The 21,178-nt window shown below is 42.9% G+C and overlaps 1 protein-coding gene across 1 annotated transcript; it reads left to right on the top strand.

Annotated features, from left to right (window-relative positions):
* Window positions 1-3,640: 3,640 nt before the first annotated feature.
* Window positions 3,641-19,842, top strand: LOC126959089 (putative ubiquitin-conjugating enzyme E2Q2-like protein). The gene is given in 5 exon segments (XM_050798051.1): window positions 3,641-3,673; window positions 3,675-3,725; window positions 5,088-5,258; window positions 12,560-12,661; window positions 18,603-19,842. Coding segments are annotated over 5 exon segments (471 nt in total). The 3' UTR covers window positions 18,717-19,842.
* The last annotated feature ends 1,336 nt before the right edge of the window (window positions 19,843-21,178 follow it).

Raw genomic sequence — 21,178 nt, 5'->3', positions numbered from 1 at the left:
TGGCTTGGACTTTTCCCTACCCTGAGTTCCACAGAGATCACAGCCAGCAGAGGACACATTCTCTGTCACCCAGAAATGGGTTGAAGTCTCAGCCGAGGGACAGCAGGACTGGAAGAGACTGTCAGTCCACACAGCTGCCTGCACAGCACCCCCATGCTTGCCCAGAAGGGCTGGAAGGATGGCGGGGGTTGGGGGTCCACAGGCCGGGCATGACAGGGAGGCTCCCTGGAGGTGGTGCCCTTTCGAAGGGCAATGTCAGGAGACACCTTCCTCTTGTTGGGCCACAAGACTCCGCAAGGACAGCATGAGGACTGATTCCCAGTGCTAGAGGCCAGGCAGTCAGTCACGTGTGTGTGTGTGTGTGTGTGTGTGTGTGTCTGTGAGAATTTATAGCTATTTACAGAACAGGGCAGGGGCATACCACAGAGGGGGCACAAGTTTTCAGCAACGGTCACCGCTGGATGTGCCAGCTCACCACTACAACAGACTAAGTCACAGATGAAGGGGGCTGCCTTTGGGGCTGCTGGAGCCACTGTCAAGTCACAGGACACCCACCCAGGCAGGCTTGGAAAGGGAGGTCTCTGAGAAGAGGAGGGATCTGTTCAGAGGTCGAAGGGGGACCTGGGGCTCTCAGGACGGGATGGACTTGCCTGACCCAATCAGCTGGCATTGGAGAGAGCACAGAGAGAAAACAGGTTAGAGAAAAGCCAGAGCTGGTGAGGCAAGGGCAGAGCATGGGTGCACCGTAGCAGCTGTGAGAGGGCTGGAAAGGGGAGGGTGTAAGTGTGGACATGGCAAGGTTCCTGGAAAAGAGAGGCTGGAAGGGAAAAGGGAGGAAGATGGAGGAGAAGCCAGCGCTTCATAGGTAGTGCCCGGGGGCTGTGGCGGCCCTCCCCACCCCACACATGCTGACCTCTCTCATGGCATCCAGGCAGTCCACCCACAGTTCAGACCAATGCCAGCCCCCAGGACTTCCCTCTTCTCTGGTCACCCTGTCTTCCAACCCACTGGCCCAGGGCCACCTCTTGCTTGGGGAGCCCCACCCAACAGCCACCAGGCCTGATAGGGAAAGAACACTGCTTGAAACAAAATGGTGAAACTATAAGGGGATGGCTGGAGTGAGCACCAGAGGCCCCTCTCGGTGGTCAGAAAGCCCAGGGTCCTATGAGGGACCCTGGGGAAGGCAAGGAGGGCAGGTAGCTGGATGCCGCTGGATATAGACTTATAAGTCTAAGCGGGGAGCCTCAACTGGTAGGCAGGGGGCTGCAGGTTGCATAGGTGAGGCTGGGCCCATCCTGCTCAGAAAAGCAGAAGAGGAAGAGTCCGTGGCAGGACAGGCAGGTGGGCTCGCTAGGCGGAGCTCGGCTGGGCCAGCAGGCACTGTGGTCTCCTTGGCTGAATAGCACAGGCGACCCCTAGGAGCAACAGGCCAAGGTGAGTGAGCCTGCTGGTCGGCGGTAGTGCTTCAGTGGGGGCCAGGGACCCTGCCTTCAGTCCACACTAGCAGCTATGATGGTACCTGGGAGGGAGGGAAGGGGGCTGTGTGTCCCTGCCTGGCCTGTGAAGTGTGTTGTGGGATGACCGTGTGTATGGGACTCTCAGGCTTTTATCCTAGATCACCACTGGATTGCTGACAGATAGAGGATGTGGGACCCTAACTATCACCCTGAATCTGCAGTGGATTTGGCTCTCGGCACTCCCAGGCTGGGAGCTGGATACCTGCCCTGGCAGCATGACTCAGACTGCATGACTGGTACAGCATGCCCAGGATGATGTCCCTAGGCCTGTGACCGCCTCAGAGTCCAGCACTACACACAACCCCCTCCAAGCTCCCAGCCCCTACACCATAAACCATGAGCTCTGTGTCCTCTCTGATGGCTCCACGTCTGCGAGTTTGGGCATGGAGCCTTTCCTAAGAGCCCCCACGCTCAGCCATGGAGACTTGGAGCAGTGACACTGAGTCCCGTGGCTCGCAGGGAGGGAAGTGAGACAGCCAGCAGCACAAGGACAGAAAGAGGAAAGAGCAAGTCTGCAGCTCCAGAAGGGAGGGGCAGGGAGCCTGGCTCTGAGTCCCCAGGTGTGCCCCCCGTGTGAAGCTGGGGCAGTTGGGCAGGCAGACCTTTCATGCAGCAGGCAGCAAGGCATGTACCTACCAAGGCTGAGCTCCTCAGGCAACACCGATAGTGATTCTGAAAGACAGCATCAAATCACATGGCAGGTCACATGCATGGGTGGGGCAGGCCTGAGGGTGGGGGACACACGCCCCAGGGTGAAGCAGCAAATCTGGACTCTCATAGACAGCCTAGAGCTGCCAGCATTCCCTTACGATCTGTGCCTTTGGGCCTGGCTTAATTTTTTCCTCTGTAGGGCCATCTGTAGGGCCAGAGGCTGGCAAAGCCTGACTCATCACTGGATGCCAGTTTCTTTGCCTCACTTTCAGTGATTCCTATCTTACCCTGGGGTTTTGTGTTTCTTGTCTCAACACTGTTATTTCTCATTCCTCCACAAGTTGAATTGCTCACTCCAGCCACTTGAAGCATGCTCTTCTGGACACAGTTAGCTCTACGCTCATGGCTGGTGCTAAAAAGAAAAAAAGAGCGTTATGTCAATTTCATTGATTAACAAAAGTGATGGCTCCACTACAAAGTGAAGTTGATACTGCCTGGGCCTCTGAGTTCAACAGCCTTTTAGACAAATGGCTCTGAGCTAAAACATGAGCATGCACGCATACGCATCTGTCTCAGTCTGATGAGATAATCTGGGTATCGGTTGTTATCCTTGAGCATTTTCCTGCCTCATTAATGCATGTGTACCCAGCACAATAATAATCATAGCTATCAATGGCTGAAGCTGAGGGCTTTCCTGAGCCAGGCAGTGGCTTTAAAAACTTTAAAGTGGCTTTTAAAACTTTAACAGCTAAAGCTGAGGACTTTCCTGAGCCAGATAGGGGCTTTAAAACCTTTACAGTTTTCACATAGACTCTCATTGAATAATTTCTGTTTTTCAGATCAAGAAACTGAGACTTACTGTCACATTTCGGATTAAGTTAAAAAAAAAAAAGAAAAGAAACTGTGGCTTAAAGCTGTCAAGTATTTCAAAGCCAGCAAGTGGCTAAATCAGAACTTGAACTCAGGCAGTCTAGCCCTGGGATCCTGTGCCCTTACCCAGTATCCAGTGTTGGCTACACAAAACTCATGAGTACATGTTTTCAACTATAGTTTAAGGGGGTGACAAATTTTTCACTATATTTTATGTAGGTGACTTTCAGTTTGGGGGTATTCTACTTACACAATCTATTGAGCTGGGTATTAACTGAGAACAAACAGAAACTAATAAACTCTGAAAACCATAAAACATGAGCAACATGATGTCACTGCAAACATGATGTCACTGCAAAAGACAAAACAGCACATAGCCTTCTTGTGACTGTATTTTGCTGACAGTCCACGAGCTAATTCTCAGCCTGAACTCAGTAGTGCTGTTCCCTTGGGAGACACACACAAACACACGGACACACACACACACACACACACACACACACACACGAGTTGGTGGTTTTGTGCCTCCCCGCCAAAACATACACACATTGGCGGTTGTGCCGCCAGGAACCTCCAGTCTGCCAGTGTGAGGAAGGGACCAGATGGGTCCAGTAGTGTTGGGTCAAGGCGAGGAGAGGACAGCCAGAACCGCGTGCATGCTCTGGACTCCTGCACCCGCCGAAATGGGTGCTCATGGGGCGCGCGGGAGTGAGGGGTGAGGGGTCGGGGTGAGGGGTCAGGGGTAAGAGGGAGGGGGACGGGGTGGAGGAAGCCCCTTCCCAGGCGGCAGCGGGGGCGGTCATGCTGTTGCCCTTTTAAGCTGCCGCTTCACAGGAGCCGCGCCTCCTGTCGGTGGAGTCCGTTACAAGTGGAGCCCCCGCCCAGGGGCCGCCCCACAGCTCCCCGCAGAGGCCTCGGTGTCCCTTGCGGTTTTCCTGCCGTGCTCCGACTAGAGTAAACGCAGCGGGAAGAGGCGGAGCCGCCAGAGCGCCGCCGAGCGGCCCGACCGGGTGGTCGCGGCCATAACAGCGGCTCCTCACCTGCTCACCTTCCGCGCCCTGCCGCGGGAGATGAGGATAAGATGTCCGTGTCTGTGTGTCCGTGTCCCTGTCAGCGCTCAGCGGTGGCCCCAAGGGGCAGGGCGAGGGTGGAGAGGAGGCTCCGGAAGTACCCGGACAAAGGGGAGCCTGCGCGGGAGAGGCCCCGGTTCCCCGGGAGGGGCGAAGGCGCCCCTTTCTCCTGTGACCGGCCCGCCCTGATCGCCGGGACTGCCGGGGGCTTCGGTGGGAGGAGGCGGAGGGCGCGTCTCTCTATCTCCTTGCAGGGGGCTGGCTTGAGGGTTGCTGGCACCTCTCGCCCTTGTCCCCAAGCCCCGAGCTGGGAGCCCGCGTCGCCCGCAGCCCTTTGGCGGCCCATGATCGCGCTCAGTCAGCCGGCCCGCTCCTCGGAACCGCGAGGGGGCGTGGCAGGGCGGCTCCAGCTGTTGTTTGAGCCTAGGCGGGGAAGGGGAGAGGCCTTTAAGATTTTCGGTTTTTTGACAGGGCGCAGTGGCTCTTTCCTGTAATCCTAGCACTTTGGGAGGCTGAGGGGGTGGATCACCTGAGGTCAGGAGTTCTAGACCAGCCTGGCCAACATGGTAAAATCCTGTCTCTACTAAAAATACAAAATTTAGCTGGGCATGGTGGCAGTCGCTTGTTGAGATGGAGTCTCACTCTGTCGCCCAGGCTGGAGTGCAGTGGGCGATCTCGGCTTACTGCAGCCTCCTTTTCTTGACAATCCATGGGTTCAAGCGATTCTCCTGCCTCAGCCTCCCGAGTAGCTGGGATTACAGGCGCCCGCCACCATGCCTGGCTACCTTTTGTGTTGTTTACTAGAGACGGGGTTTCACCATGTTGGCCAGGCTGGTCTCGAACTCTTGACCTCAAATGACCCACCTCTGCCTCCCAAAATTGTGTGATTACAGACCTGAGCCACCTCACGCGGACCCAAGGCCCTTAAGTGTAAAAGCTTCATTCTTCAGTCAGGTTTTCCTTGTTCCTGCATGTTCAGCCAATCGTTTTTAAGTTTGTGTTTAAGGAGAAACTAACAATGAAAAGGGACTCGTTGAGGGAGGAAAAGTTGGAATGCAGCCTCTGGTGCTGTTTGAGCGATCCCTCTCCCCAGGGCCGGGCTGGCCGCTGCTGTGTTCTGGAAAGGCGCATTGTACCCTGGATGCTGCAGGTAAGAGTCCTGTACAGGCGCTCTGCCCGCTTTTCCTTTCAGGCTTCTGTATTAGCTATTTTTCCCCTATAGAATGTGCCCCTGACAGCCACCCCCAACCCTACCCAATTTGGCTTTGCATGTCTGACCATCAAGGCTCTTCTGGGTCATATTTAGTTCATGCTGATATTTCCCCTTCCTCCCCTCTTTCGTCCTTACTATTTTTGCTTTGGTCATGTTATGCTGTGTTCTGTAAGGCTTTAAAAAAAATGTTTATGGTGGCAGAGGAGAATGTTTTATAATTATGCTTTGTGCCTTTTATCTCCCACTCAATAAATGCTTGGGAAGCATTTGTTTTGTTGAATGTCTGACCCTAGCCTAGCTATGTTGTGCTGGAACAAAAATCTTAACTGCCTTGTAAGTTAACTGCTAAGAATTTGTCAAAAGTGCAGAGATAATGTCAAGAACTTGTCGTGGATAGTACAAAAAGTCTCTAAGAGCCTGATGGAAGTCTGTAAATTGACTTCATATGAAAGAGAGTGTAAGAAGTGAAAATGTAAAGCATGACTGGAGAGTCGGAGTCATGAAGCCAGGGTCCCTTTCTCCAGATCCTTTGTAATAGTGTTGTGTGATCTCTTCTAGAAGATCGTTCTGAGAGATAATGCCAGCTCGGAACCTAGGAAACCCCCAGTGGGTTTCTGCAGCTTAGGTGGTTCAAATCCTCATCAGCACCTTTCCTTTCTCTGCCTCAGTTTGCTTCCATTGATGTTCTCAGTGTCTGTAATTGCTGTCTGTCTTTGAATCCTTAAGCATTTTTTTAGATGACAGGGATATATGTGCATTTTTATATTACCAAGTGTTAGAATTTTTACTCTGCTTTTGTGGGCTCTGGGTTAGCTATGTGGTTGTTGTAAAATGATTAGCAGGGAAAACCGTGTGTGTGTGTGTGTGTGTGTGTGTGTGTGTGTTTTAAGTTTCTTTTGTTGTCAGAGGACTTAGAATTTTATTTTACATGATATTTCTGTCAATTTACTTTATTCTCCACCCCACATTTATTGAACAGCAAAGTATGAAAGTAATGTGTCCCATAACCAGCCTTCAGAAGAATCACAATTGCTGTGTATCTGAAATTTTTTTGTGTGTGGGGACAGAGTGTCACTCTATCAGGCTGGAGTGCAGGGGTGCGATCTTGACTCACTGGAACCTCTGCCAACCAGGCTCAAGTGATTTTCCTGCCTCAGCCTCCTAAGTAGCTGCTCAAGAGGCACCTGCTACCGCACCTGGCTAATTTTTGTAGTATTAGTAGAGACAGGGTTCACCATGTTGGCCAGGCTGGTCTTGAACTCCTGACTTCGTGATGTGCCTGCCTCAGCCTCCCAAAGTGCTGGGATTACAAACGTGAGCTACTGCACCCAGCTGAACTTTCAAGAAGAAGTTTCTGCACCAGTTTTCAAAAAATTATGATATCAAAAGATAGCCATGCCCTACATTTAGAAAGATACAGAAACTGAACATACTGGCAGGCAGTTTTGCTTGTTGGTGCTTGAGGTAGAGCCACACGTTGGTCTCAGTGGATTTATGGAGAAAAATAGATACAGAAAGTTATTTGTAAATAAGACCAAAAAATCCTTTCTTAAGCAGTGACAGGTAAAGAGTTTGCCTTGCTAACCTTGAATTCTATTGCCCTTGATTGAGACAGTTGTATGGTGGGGATGGTAGTGGTGATAAACCTCTTTGAAATTTGTCTGCTTCTAGTAAGCTTTGTGGTAGCTGTCACAGACAACTTCATCCTCACAGGCCTTAAAATTACTATAAAACTAATAGAATGGAGGAGAAACAAAGGACCTGAATACTTAGATGCTTAAATAATTTTTCTGTGTTTTCATAACCAGTGAAAAAGAACAGTGTTAGAATCACTTAAACACTCCATGTAGGGAACACTGCCTGAATTTGTATTGCAATTTTTGATCATCATTTACTGTTTAAAAACTGGCATATTGTAGAGTAGGTCCTATTTTAAAGATAAATAGAACACTTATCTTTTCAAGATGGATATAAAGCTTAACCTTATCAAAATTACAAAATGTAAAGCAAATTCTTGAAAAATATTAATGCATAGGTTCAAATATAGGTCATCATTTTAGATGTCTTTCAAAAAAGATCATCTCTTACATATTAAACTGAACAAACATTGAACATATTGTAGAGTTTGTGCTCAAGGTGAAGTTTCCTGGGGTGATGGATGTTTTATAATATGGATAACAAAAACTTAAGAAGTTTAGAAAATTTTTAGGCAAAACTAGAAAATCATACCGATAATTCTACCACCCAGAAGGTAGCACCATGAGAATTTTGCATTTTTCCAGTCCTCTGCTCATCTCTTTTCTCCTGTGCTCGTATGTGTTCCCTCTCCCTTAAAACAATCAGATTTTGTTTTTGTAATCTGCGTTCTCACTCAACAATATTGTAGATCCATGTCATAAGTTACTCCTCTACACAGTGCCTTCAGTTATTCTGTGGTTGTGTTGGATGACTATACCATCTAGTCATCCGTGTTTCCTGGTACTAAATACATAGGGGTGAGTGAGTGAGTGAGTGACTGTGTGTGTGTGTGGGTGTCTTTTCTACCATAACTAATGCTTTGGACATCAATAGGTAGAGCTAAATCCTTGAAACGTTCCAAGAGGTGGCTTTCATTTCTCATTGCTGATTTGTTTTCTAGAGATGGAACAAATTATATTGTATGGAAAAAAAGTTTTTTGAGTTGAAGTATTGCTCTTGTCACCCAGGCTGGAGTGCAAAGGCATGATCTTGGCTCACTACAACCTGCACTTCCCAGGTTCAAGTGATTCTCCTGCTTCAGCCTCCTGAGTAACTGGGATTACAGCTGCCTGCCACCATGCCCAGATAATTGTTATAATTTTAGTACAGATGGGGTTTCACCATGTTGGCCAGGCTGGTCTGGAACTCCTGACCTCAGGTAATCCACTCACCTTGGCCTCCCAAAGTGCTGGGATTCAGGAATGAACCACCCCACCCAGCCTTTTTTTCTTCTAGGTACCAGCTGTTATATATCAGATTGGTAAAAATATTAGAAAGTGTGCAATGAAATGGGCATACTCACAGTCATGGCAGAAAGTATAGTTATCTTTGACTTTCTAGAGAGCAGTCTGGCATTCTAGAAACTTTCCTAACCTCTTCCCATTTAGGCAAAATGAATTCTGACCACCCCTCAGTGACCAATCTTGTCCCTGTGATTTCATATCTCCCAGAAAGAGAGGACTAGTCTTAGAGAAAACCCAGATTTGCTTGGCTTAGCCCACCTGACAGCTAATCACTGGGAATGGTGTGGGCTGGTCTAGTCCTTTGGTCAGGTTTTGTGTCAAGAGAGGGATGTGGAAAGATGGGAGAGAGGTAGCAAAACTGGCCTCAATGGAACTAAGTAAGTTAACATACAATGACAAAGGAATGTTTCTTCCAAGGAAGAAATTGTAGGGAAGAAAGAAAGTGGAGGGGAAGGTAACAGTTCTCAAAGTTTTGGGGTCAGGATTCCTTCACACTCGTAAAAATGTATTGATGGCCCAAGGAGCTTTTGTGTATGTAGGTTATATCTATTGGTATTTATCACTAGAAATTAAATCAGAAATATTTAAAATATTCTTTAACAGCTCACCAAATATTGTTATAAATGCTTTTATGAAAAGAAAATTTCTAAACCCAAAGTAGTACAATCTAACATCTTTTGCAAATTTCTTTGATGTTTGATGTGTCATTTGCATCTGCATTCCATTTATTGTGTGATATTTGCTTGAAAAAATGTGAAGAAAGGCCAATCTCATACAGATAGCCATTTTAGATCATTGTGGATAATTCTCTTTTTTTTTTTTCTTTTTTATGAGATGGGGTATTGCTCTGTTGCCCAGGCTGGAATGCAGTGGTATGATCACGGCTTACTGGAGCCTCAGTCTCTGGGGACTCAGGTGAACCTCCCACCTCAGCCTCCAGAGTAGTTGATACTACAGGTGTGTATTACCACACCTAGCTAATTTTTTGTATTTTTTGTAGAGGCAGGGTTTTGCCATGTTGCCTTGGCTTCTTTTTTGATACTCCATCAAAACTTGATTTTTCTTGAACTTTGGATCTTTTACCCTTGCATGATATGATAACATCATGCATTGGTCACTTTGAAAATAATGGTTCACTGAGATCTTCTATATGTTGACACATTTGATTATACAGTATCAAAATACATTCACCAATATCACCATCGATCTTATCAGAATACTTTTGGAAAGCGAATGTGGATATAAGTTTTCTAAAATTCTAATTTTTTGTTCAAAAGCTTGAGTTTTACTATCAGCAATTTTATTGTTGAATTTTATTATGGCCTCTCTGTTGTTTTCCTTGAGATAACAGAATCTCCATTTTTGAGAAAATGTCTCCCAAAACCCAAGCTGAAATAACATTTTTTGTCAGTCATCCTTTGAAGTAAAAATGATATTCCATTAAAGTGGTTAATTCACTTCATGACTTAGTCACATGAGGGTTTTTTCTCAGGCTGTCTGTAGGAATGCTCATGTATACTTCCCATTTCATCACATGAAATATTAAAAAGATATATTCAAGGATTAAGATGTAAGATTTTCACTGCTTCATCATAGACATTCTTTTTATTTTTGAGACAGAGCCTTGTTCTGTCACCAAGGCTGGAGTGCAGGAGCACGATCACAACTCACTGTAGCCTCAACCTTCTGGGCTCAATCAATCCTCCTGCCTCAGCCTGCCAAGTAGCTGGGACTACAAGCATGCAACCAGCATGTCCAGCTAATTTTTGTATTTTTAGTAGAGATGGGGTTTCACCATGTTGGCCAGGCAGGTCTGAAACTCTTCACGTCAGGTGATCTGCCCGCCTTGGCCTCCCAAAGTGCTGGTGTTACAAGCATGAGACACCATGTCTGGAGTGCCCTTCCTTTTTAAACCTTTAAACCTTTCCTGTGCATAGTAGTCATACCAAGACTGCTAGTAGTTTGGTGTTACTGCCTTTATTTGTGCCAAAGTACCAGCATTTTTACCCACCATTGATTCTGCACCATTACAAAAAATATCGCCATGTTAGTATTCCTGTCAAAATAGTTTGGACCTGGGGATCTGAGGGCCGCACTTTGAGAACCATTGAAATAGGTACTTAAACCTACTATATATCATATCTTTTCATCTACAAGGTTTTTAAAAACTTGATTTCAGTTAATGTTTCTATAATTTTTAAAATATGATTTTGAGGGGTTTCAGTCCAGAGCAACAACATGTATTTTATTTTGCTTATACTGAAGTTTACTAGATGAATACTAACCTAATAGAATGAGGTCCTAAATCTAGTTGCAGTTTCTTTAGCCAAAAGAGAAAAAAAAAAAAAAAAAAACTCAAAACACAAAACTAAAAATTTAAAACTGGTCCATATGATGTATTCTCAATGTGTGCTGAACAATTTGAAGAAGAAAATGCAATACTCAGTAAGTGGTATTCTTTAAGAACAGGATTGGGCCAGGCACGGTGGCTCACATTTGTAATCCCAACACTTTGGGAGACCGAAGCAGGCGGATCACAAAATCAGGAGATTGAGACCACCCTGGCTAACACAGTGAAACCCCATCTCTCAAAAAATTAGCTGGGCATGGTGGTGGGTGCCTATAGTCCCAGTTACTCCAGAGGCTGATGCAGGAGAATGGCATGAACCTGGGAGGCAGGGCTTGCCGTGAGCCAAGATCGCGCCACTGCATCCAGCCTGGGTGACAGAGTGAGACTCCATCTCAAAAAAAAAAAAAAAAAAAAAAAAGAATAGGATTCATCTAAAGAGTTTCCTTTAACCTGTAAAGAGATTTGGGACACTATAAGAGAGGAATGAGAATACTGAAATAAATCATTATTGAAGAGATATACTGTTAATGATGTCCTCTTTCAATACAACTTGTTTTTATTTTTACTTATTTATTTTTTTTGAGATGGAGTCTTGCTCTGTCACCAGGCTGGACGGCAGTGGCACATCTCAGCTCACTGAAACCTCTGCCTCCTGGGTTCAAGCGATTCCCCTGCCTCAGCCTCCTGAGTAGCTGGGACTACAGGCATGTGCAACCATGCGTTGCTAATTGTTTTTATTTTAGTAGAGACAGGATTTCACCATGTTGTCCAGGATGTCTCGATCTCCTGACCTTGTAATCCACCCATCTGGGCCTCCCAAAGTGCCGGGATTACAGGCGTGAGCCACCGTGCCCAGTCAACTTGTTTTTCTGGTTTTCCATGGTTTTCTATGACTTGAACCTAGTTCTTCAGAAGCTAATAGATAATAATAATGGCTTTTCCCCAATTTATACTAAAAAACAGTACAAAACAACAGAGTAAATGTCTATTAGTGGGTGAAAGTGCATAATACTTAGTTCATTAGCTTTTTTTAAAAATCACATGTAATTGTGTCCCAAAAATACATATATAGTAATGGTATTTATTGGTATTACTTGGTTTGTGTGATAGAATAAAATGTTAGAATTTTATGTTGTTTGAATTAGTTATCTATTGCTCTTTAACTAATTTAGCAGCTCTAAACAACAAACATTATCTCAGTTTCTGTGGGTCAGGATTCTGTCCTGTTTACCTTGGATTCACTGGCTTGGCCTCTCACCAGACAGTGAAGGTGTTGGTGGCAGCTGAGATCCATCCCAAGGCAGGATAGGGAGATAATCCACCTCCGAGCTCACATTGGCAGGATTCATCTCAGAGGCTGTTGGACTGGCCCTCCTTTTCTAGATGGCTACTGGTCGGAGGCCTTTTACAATACCTTGCCATGTGGGCCTCTCCATAGGGCACCTCATCACATGGCAACTGGCTTCCATCAGAGGGAGCAATGGAGAGAGCAGGAGAAGGGTGACCAAGGCAGGCATCGTAGTCTCCTTGTAGCCTCACCTCAGAAGTGATGTTATTACTTTTGCTGTATACTCCTTGGTAGAAGTGAGTCACTAGGTCCAGGGGTGGGAATTTTACAAAGGTGTGAATGGCAGGAGGTGAGGGTGATCGGGCCCATTTAGAGGCTGCCTACCAGTGTTGAAGAAAATTGTTGACTTCTATGAGCTGTAGCAGCAGACAGTGCTATGCAAGGAGAATGGCTGTCTGAGAAGTCCAGCGCCTCATATGGGTTTTAATGTGTTACCTTTTCCCCCTGATACATTTTGTTTAAATCCATGGTCGTCTTGCCATTTAGTGGTGTGGTTTAATTTCATATTTGGATTAGTTGGTATGTAAACGTTTAACACAGGTGTCTCTGTGCTAAACAGGAATCCTATTCATCTTCTTCACCAATATGGTTTGTGGACTTTGATGAGCCAACTCTGACATCAGTTCTGGAATGTCTAGAAGACACTAAGAACAACAATTTGGTAAGGAAAGAAGCCAAGCTATTTTCTCTTTTCCTCATAAACATTATATTTAGAAATTACATGTTAAGAGATAATATGATTTAAAAAAAACATGAGCAATGACTATATTAGAGTAATTAAAGTCTGGGTATTTTAAGTTCTCCAAATCTTACTTACTACCTGGATTCTCTTTATTATTTCCCACATGTATAACCATAGTTTAGATTAGGAATTCAGGATCTCTTTTTCCCTGAATTCTAACCATTAAGCCAAGCAAGCATTTTGGGTAGTGACCACTAGCCAAGGTGGGAAGTAGAAAAAAGACCAAGGTGGAAGTGAAGGCAGAGATGGGAGCATGACACCAGAACTAGTGGGAGGGAATTCCCTTTTCTTTCAAGGGTCTGTAAGTCTGCAGTAAAAGTCAAAGGTATTCAAATAGGAAGTTTTGTTTTTGTTTTTAGTATATAAGAAATACAACTTTTCATGTTAGAAAAATTTTAAAAACCTTTTTTGTTATAAAACTCATAAGCAACCATTGTTGAGAAAATTCATAAAGTTCAGAAAAGAAAAAAGAAAGAAATTAAAGTCTCCCATAATTTCTCTACCTAATATAACCACTATTGACAGTTGACGTGGTGGCCAGTTTCTACCCGTATATGTTTTTTCTTTGATGGTGAAATACATAACCCTTATACATATATTTAAATAGTTGAGGTCGTATTCTGTATAGTTTTATGTTTTTTTTTGTTTTTTTTTGAGATGGAGTCTCGATCTTTCACCCAGGCTGGAGTGCAGTGGTGTGATCTCAGCTCACTGCAAGCTCCCCCTCCTGGGTTCACACCATTCTCCTGCCTCAGTCTCCCCAGTATCTGGGACTACAGGCACCCACCACCATGCCTGGCTAATTTTTTGTATTTTTTAGTAGAGACAGGGTTTCACCGTGTTAGCCCGGATGGTCTCAATCTCCTGATGTCGTGATCTGCCCACCTCGGCCTCCCAAAGTGCTGGGATTACAGGTGTAAACCACTGTGCCTGACCCTTTTATATTCTTTTAAAAAGTATTTACTGTATTTCCTCATGATGTCATAGTCTTTATATAAAAATAACAATCATTATTTTTAGTTGACATGATTGTTTACCTAAAAATATCCAAATGAACCAACTAAAAAACAGTTTTTAAGATTACTGGTTAAAAGCTCTTTTATATAAAAATCAATAGCCTTCCCAAATGTTAGCTGTAATCACGTAGAAGATATAGTGATGAAGTAATTTTTCAGGTATTTCAGCAAAAATTAAATATCTAGGAATAAACTTAGGAGTGCAGGACTTCTATCAAGGACATGGCAAAATTTTGCTGAGTGGAATGAAAGATTTTCATTCTATGTTCTTGGATGAGCAGGTTTCATATTATAAATATGTTAGTTATCACCATGTCTTCATATTAATTTATAAATGTAATTTCTGCTGGGCACAGTGGCTCATATGTGTAATCCCGAAAGTTTGGGAAGCTGAGGCGGTTGGATGACAATTAGCTGGGTGTCTGTGGCACACACTTGTAGTTCCAACTACTCCTGAGGCTGAGGGCTGAGGTGGGAGGGTCACTTGAGCCTGGGAGTCAGAGGTTGCAGTGAGCCGAGGTCATGCCTCTGAACTCCAGCCTAGATGGCAGAGTGAGACTCTGTCTCAAAAAAAAAAAGTAGTGAGTGTACATATATATATATATACACAATATATATATAATACATATATTTACAAATTTCAGTACAAATTCCAGCAGATTTATTTTTGGCACTTGACAAAGTGACTCTAAAGTTTGTTTAGAAGAGTAAATTAAAAAAAAGTAATAAAGTATAGACTCTGAAGCAGATATTAAATAAAATACTGTGGACCAGCCCTTGGCCAGACAGATAAAGGCAATGGAAGTTTAGAATCAGAGTCATGCAAAGGAGAATTTAGTGTAAGGAAAAGGTGGTATTTTAACTTAATAGTGAAAAGATAGATTATTCTGTAAATGGTTTTAGGAGAACTGACAATCTGAGGAAGTTTGAGTCTTAACTCCAATTTTTGTCAAAATAAGTTAGAGTTGGTTTAAACACATCTATTCTTAAAAATTAGAACAAGAGAACATCGGTCTGAATATATTTTAAGAGTGAAGGCTGAGGCTGGGGACACTGGCTCACACCTTTAATCCCAGCACTTTGTGAGTCCAAGGTGGAAGGATTGCTTGAGCCCAGGAATTTGAGATCAGCCTGGGCAACACAGCAAGACTCTCTCTCTCTCTAATCATAGATATACCTATAAATATACATATACAAATAAAAAAAAAGAGTTAAGTTTTGTCTGGAGAGCCATGAAGATAAGAGGTAAAAATTAAAGGCTTGATGGACACATGTTTACATCTCCAGCAAGGGGGTTGATGGGAACGAATGATAGATGTAGCTCCATTACTGCTACCTCCTTTTAGGAAGTTGCTTCTGAACATCTAAAGATACCAGTTTTATAACAGCAGAAATGAGTTATTTTTCAGTGTCTAAAACATTACATGACATACATACATAAACATGTTCATAAAGTTAAATGAAGTAGCATATAAAGTTGGGCCTAGTGTTTTAAAAAGTAAATACATTTACATGAAAGAGAAAACAACTCACCTCCCACTCTTAGAGCCTCTGCCAGTTTACCATAGCCTAGTTTCTCGAGAGAATAAGCTACAAGTCTTCACCTTTTTTCACTGAGCTCATTATAATCTGGATTCTGCCTTCATCATGGCGCTAAAATTTATCCCCCAGTTGCCAAAACCGGTGGCTCCCTTCTTAGTCCCCAAAATGACCCCTCTGCAGTATTTTGATACTGTTGATTGTTCCCTTGTTGAAACATTCCTCCATTCTTAATGTCCACCAATAAAGAGTTGGTTAAATAAAAATTATAGTGTACATTTGATAACAGAATATTCTGTTCTGGACCAAAAAAATACAGCTAGTCTTTCCATAGAGCATGTGCAAACTTCTAAGATATATTCAATAAAAAAAGTAAGACATAAAATATTGTGTATCATCTGACCCCTTTAGTATACACTGTAAAAAACTCTATGTCTGTGCTTATTTCTACTTTTTTTTCTCCCCTGGTGGATACAGGAAACTGTGAATAGTAGAATACAATTTAAAAAGAAAATGTGTGTCTTCTATGCCAGGACCTGTGATAATTTGGTATAAAAGACAAAAAGGTATGTCCCTGTCCTCTGGGAAGGAACGTGATAATCAAGTGGGACTTCTATCAGATTATTTTCTCCTGGTTTGATCTTATCACCCTGCCTTGGTCTCCTCCGATCTCTTCTTCCTTGGCCTGCTTCTCTCTTCTATTCTCATTCTGTGCTTCCTCTGAGTAATCTTTGACTCCCATTACTTAAATCATGACCTATATTCCAGGGATTCCTAAATCCATATTCATCTCCAGAGTTTCAAGCCCATATATCTGTCTGTATATCATATATGTTAGGGAATCTCACTTGGAGTGACATGGCTATTCAAAATGATGATATTTAAATTTTCATGTATCCACCTCCTAGCACTCTATCAGCACCATCATGTGTTCCATCAATAATTCTCCTTGTCACTGTGAGTGGGACAAAATGAAATAATCAAACTAGTCACCCATGCCTAAACCTGGGAACTGTCTTGGCGTTCTTTTATATACTACTGTTCTCTGACCCCCCAAAACTAGTAAATTTCTAAGACCTGTCCTTCTGAATGTCTCTTAATATTTTCCCTGTGAGCTCGGTTTCTTCCTCCCATCCCTCAAATGCTTTTTGTGTGTGTGTAGTGGGGGAAGAGAGTAAAATTGAAATTCATGGAAAATGTACTACCCTGTCTTTCTTTCCTTTCTTTCTTCCTTCCTTCCTTCCTTTCCTTCTTTCTTTGATTCATTCTTTCTTTGATTCAATCTTTCTTTTTTTGAGATGAAGTCTCACTCTCATCCCCCAGGCTAGAGTGCAATGGTACAATCTTGGCTCAGTGCAACCTCTACCATCTGCGTTCAAGCAATTCTCCTGCCACAGCCTCCTGAGTAGCTGTGATTACAAGTACCTGCCACCACAGCCAGCTTATTTTGTATTTGTAGTAGAGATGGGGTTTCATCAGGTTGGCCAGGCTGGTCTCGAACTCCTGACCTCTGGTGATCCGCCCGCCTTGGTCTCTGAAATTGCTGGGATTACAGGTGTGAGCTGCCTCACCCGGCCACTACCCTGTCTTTCTTGTTCCATGGTATGACTCCAGTACCCTGCTGCCTCTCTCCCCCTGCAGCAGCATAATTTAGGAATCAGAGATATTGTGGGGTTGATGAGGATATATATTATTATTTAGGTGCACCGACCCAGTCAGATTAACATCTGAAGGACTGAGCCCAGAACAAAGAGTCAGGTTACCTTTTAAGTATTTTGTGGGGTAGGGGGGAGATCTGTGCAGGGGGAAGCATATTACAGAAACAAGAAACAAAGACAGTTATTCAGTTGGGACCTGCATTATATTATTTCTTACTTTTCAAGGAAAAACATGTTTTACTACTTGTGTTTACTGTCTAGTGACCTTGCAGCTGCACGGCTAGAGAAACAGGGTCTTCACAATGCCTGAGAAAGGAGAAAAGTTGAGGCTCACTAGCCTCAGAAAAACAGACAGTTGATATTTAAAGTACTCCACCTCTTTTTCTGTCTTAGGGGGAATTGGGTATTCTTTAACATACAACTGAGTTTTTGCTTACATATTCTTCAATTTCTTTTAATTCCTGTTTCACCCCAGCCCTCCTGTAGCCCCTTCTGTGCTAGAGGTCAGAGTGTCCAGGTCTGTGTCCAGATCACCTGCCTCATCTTCATTATGTACTTAGCACAAAACGGAGCACGTTGGGTGCATAACAAATTCACACTGGGGCTTGGCTTCCTCTTAAGCATGAGGATTTTTGGTGGATCCTAAATTATGGTTCAACCTTCCAGTTTCCACTTGCTTCATTGTTCACTTTGGGAAGGCTTATTCTTTGCTTCATTAACCCATTCTAATCCTGTGTCTTCTTTCTTTGTCCTTTGTAAACCTGCTTCTTTCTCTTCATCCCTTTTCTGGGTCCGAGGCCCCCAGAAATTTGTTCCTGACCAAATGAAGTGGCTCGCCTTATTAGGTCCCATTTGAGTCACCTTATACATTGAAAAACATTTTAAACAATGAAAACAACACTTGTGCACATAGTTTACCTTGCTTACTTCCTTAAAGTAAATATGCTTACAACACAATTAGGACTTAAACATGGAGATTTACAGTTATTCATTGCAGTTTCCTAGTGAATTATTAGTTTTTAGACAGACACCTAAGAGCCTATTAAGCATTGTGTGTTTTACAGGTTTCATTTAATCTTTACCATTCTGCAAAAGTTTTTATTTCTTTGTTTTACAGATGAGTAGACTCAATTTCAGGGAATTAGATATGATATCCAAGGTCATCTAGATTTCCAGTCTCTGTCTGCTGGATCCCGTTTGCTTTTGTACTTTTAACTGACTATGATTGAAATATATACTTTTATAATCCATGTGTAACAACACTGCCTGTGTGTGGTTTTTTTTCTTTTTCTTTATTTTTGGTAACCTCATTAATGCATTAATGTTCTCTTGTTTGAAGTTGTAAGTTTGTAATGAAACAAAGTAGCAATGAGAAATTGGACAATGTCTGAAATTTCCATCCTCTGTCTTTATTGTTGTCATTCTGCTAGGTATCAGTTGTAGTGATTATACCACAAACAATAGTAACTTTCTTAAACTAGATGCTCCTGAAAATATTTTAAAGAGTTTTTATTAATCTGTAAGCTGCAGTGGAGCAGTAACAAACTTTTTTATTTCCTCCTGGATTGATTACCGTAGACATAACATTATTAATGTCTTCTAAGGGCTCTTTAACATAATGCTTATTTACTGAAATGTGTTTTGTAGCTTCATCAGCAATTGAAGTCGGTGATATGTGGACTCTGCAGATTATATAACCTTCCTAAGGACAGGGATGTTGAGATGCCAGATCAACCACTACCCATGGGTCAGGTAAAGTAAAAATTCTCTAGTTTCAAGAGATAAAATAAATTGTCTCAAACAAAAGTCAAACTACTATGATTTTTTTAATTACTCAACTTATTTAGAAGTTAGTTTTTCTGTATGTATTGAATTGTTATGTTTATTCTGTTTTAGATACTAAAAATAACCTTTTCATTCTTTGGAGCTGCTGGTATTTAGTATGACAGGCAACAATTGCCCTTTTCCCTAACACCAGCTTTTTGTTGTGAATATTCTTGTTGTCCATAAATGTTCTTGCTTCTTTCATTGTTTGTCTTTCCTCAATGAATTACCTTCACCTAGAAATGCTATCTCCTTAAGTCTGTCTATGCTTCTTAAGGACTCGCCCACATGTTATTTCCTGCAAGCGACAGAAATCTCCACTAGGTCACCACTACGCCTAACTTCTTCCTGGATGTGCCTATTTAGACATCAGTTATTGACATTTTAGTATAATACATGAGAATTTAGCTGTTATACCACCCACTTTCCCTTCCTCCAATATTATCCTTAGTCATATAAGTAATCACTAATGATCATTAGGACTTCATAAAGCCAAGTTTTCTAGGATATTTAGGATAGGATATTTCTTTTCATGGTCCCACCTTTTGTTTTGCAGTGTCTTCCTCATAGTAGTAACTTTTAATTTAAAAAACTCTGTCATAGCCCTTTCTCTGAGATCTCCTTCTCTTCCAAAGCCTTTGGCTCCTCTGTGCCCATTTTGGCAGGTTGCTCTTTGGGTTGGCTGTGCAGATGTCATCCTGAGGTTTTTCTCATCTGCTCTCCTAGAGTAGATCCATTGTTTCCTGGATTCCATGTCATCTCTCTTGGCTTTCCCTTTGTCTGTGTCCTCCAGTAAAACCCAAAGGAAGCATAGAGTGGCATATTTTCTGATCTCTAGCTTCTGAAAAAAAATGCAGTGCAGTGTTTGGATTTTGGAGTCAGTTGAGATAGGTTTGAATCTTGGTTCTACTGCTTATTAGCTGTAGGCCCTTGGGCTGATTCCCTAAGTGCTCTATGCATCAGTTTTCCATTTGCAAAATGGGGGAGCCAGCAATAGTATTAGTACCTATGTTTCTAGGGCGCTATGAGGATTAAATGAGTTGGTACGTGTAAACCATTTAGAACAGTGTCTGGTGCATAGCACATCCCCATCACAATTCACTTTTGTCATAATCTACCCTCACACTTGATTGATAGTTTGGTTGATTATGTGTTTTTAGGTTGAGGATAATTTTACCTTAGAATTTCAAAGTCTGTGCTGTTGTCTTCTAACCAATCATGGTGGTGAAGCCTCATGTCATCCTGAGTTTCACCATTTAGGCATGACTTTCTCTCTGGAAGCTTTTAGGATTTTGTCTTTTCCTTGGTGAGCTGAAATAGCACAACATTGTACTTAGCGTAGGTCTTTTCTCATTCACTGTGCTGGGTACACCGAATGGATAGGGCTATGGATAGGCTCTTTCAAAGTTGGAATCTTGAATCTTGTCATGTTTTTCTTAACTTTCTCCTTTCCATTTTATTTGTTCATTTTGAGGTGTCTGTTAATTGGGTTTTAGTCCTCTTGTCTTGACTCTTGTCTCTCATGTTATTTCTAATTTTTTTTTTAATTTTAAGTTCTCTAATATTTTTCTTATCTTTTGATTGTAGGAAATGTTATTTGGACAGTCAAAACTTTAAGTTTTGTTTTGGTTATTTATTGTTGCTTAACCAATTTCCCAAAACTTAATGGCATAAAACTACACATTTATCTCTGTCACTACTGTATGGGTTAACTGGGGATAGCTGGACAGTTTTTCTGCTGGTTTCATTTGGCATCTCTCACTGTGTGGTTAGACGGTGTCAGGGACTGGTCATCTGGATACTCAGCTGCAGTGGAATGTCTGAGACAGCTTCTTCACCCACAGGTCTGCCTGTGGGATGTTTCTTCATGTGGACTTCCTCTCTGCCTAGCATCTCATGCTCTAAGGCCTCTTCATGTGGCTTCTCTTTCTTCAAGAAGATAGTCAGTACTTATTTTGGCTTCCAGAAGCACACAAGTGGAGCTGCCAGGTGTTCTTAAGACTTAGACCTGGAACAGGTCCAGTGTCATTTCCAGCAAATTCTCTAGGCTAGAGTGAGTCTTGGGGCCAACACAGATTCACTGTGGGATGGGCCTGTCCAAGGACTTGATGCCAGGAGGTGTGGCTCATTGGGGACCAACTCCCACGATGAACCCTGGGTTCCAAGACCTTCTCCTTCTCTGATTATTCCTTATTCATATTCTATTTTTGTTTGATTCATGTAATATATTCACAAGTGTCTTTATGAAGTGATTTTGACACTCTTTTGTCTTCTCCCTAGCATCTCTTTGTTCTTTAATAAATTTTTTTCTTAGTTTATTTTGGTCTTATTTTTCTTTTTAAAGCCTTTCCTTAAATTTTATCTATTCTATGTTGCTTATGATTTGTAGTCTTCTTTTT

The sequence above is a fragment of the Macaca thibetana genome, chromosome 7, assembly GCF_024542745.1.
Source record: "Macaca thibetana thibetana isolate TM-01 chromosome 7, ASM2454274v1, whole genome shotgun sequence".
NCBI classification, from domain to species: domain Eukaryota; kingdom Metazoa; phylum Chordata; class Mammalia; order Primates; family Cercopithecidae; genus Macaca; species Macaca thibetana.
This window is presented reverse-complemented; position numbering and strand designations above follow the sequence as displayed.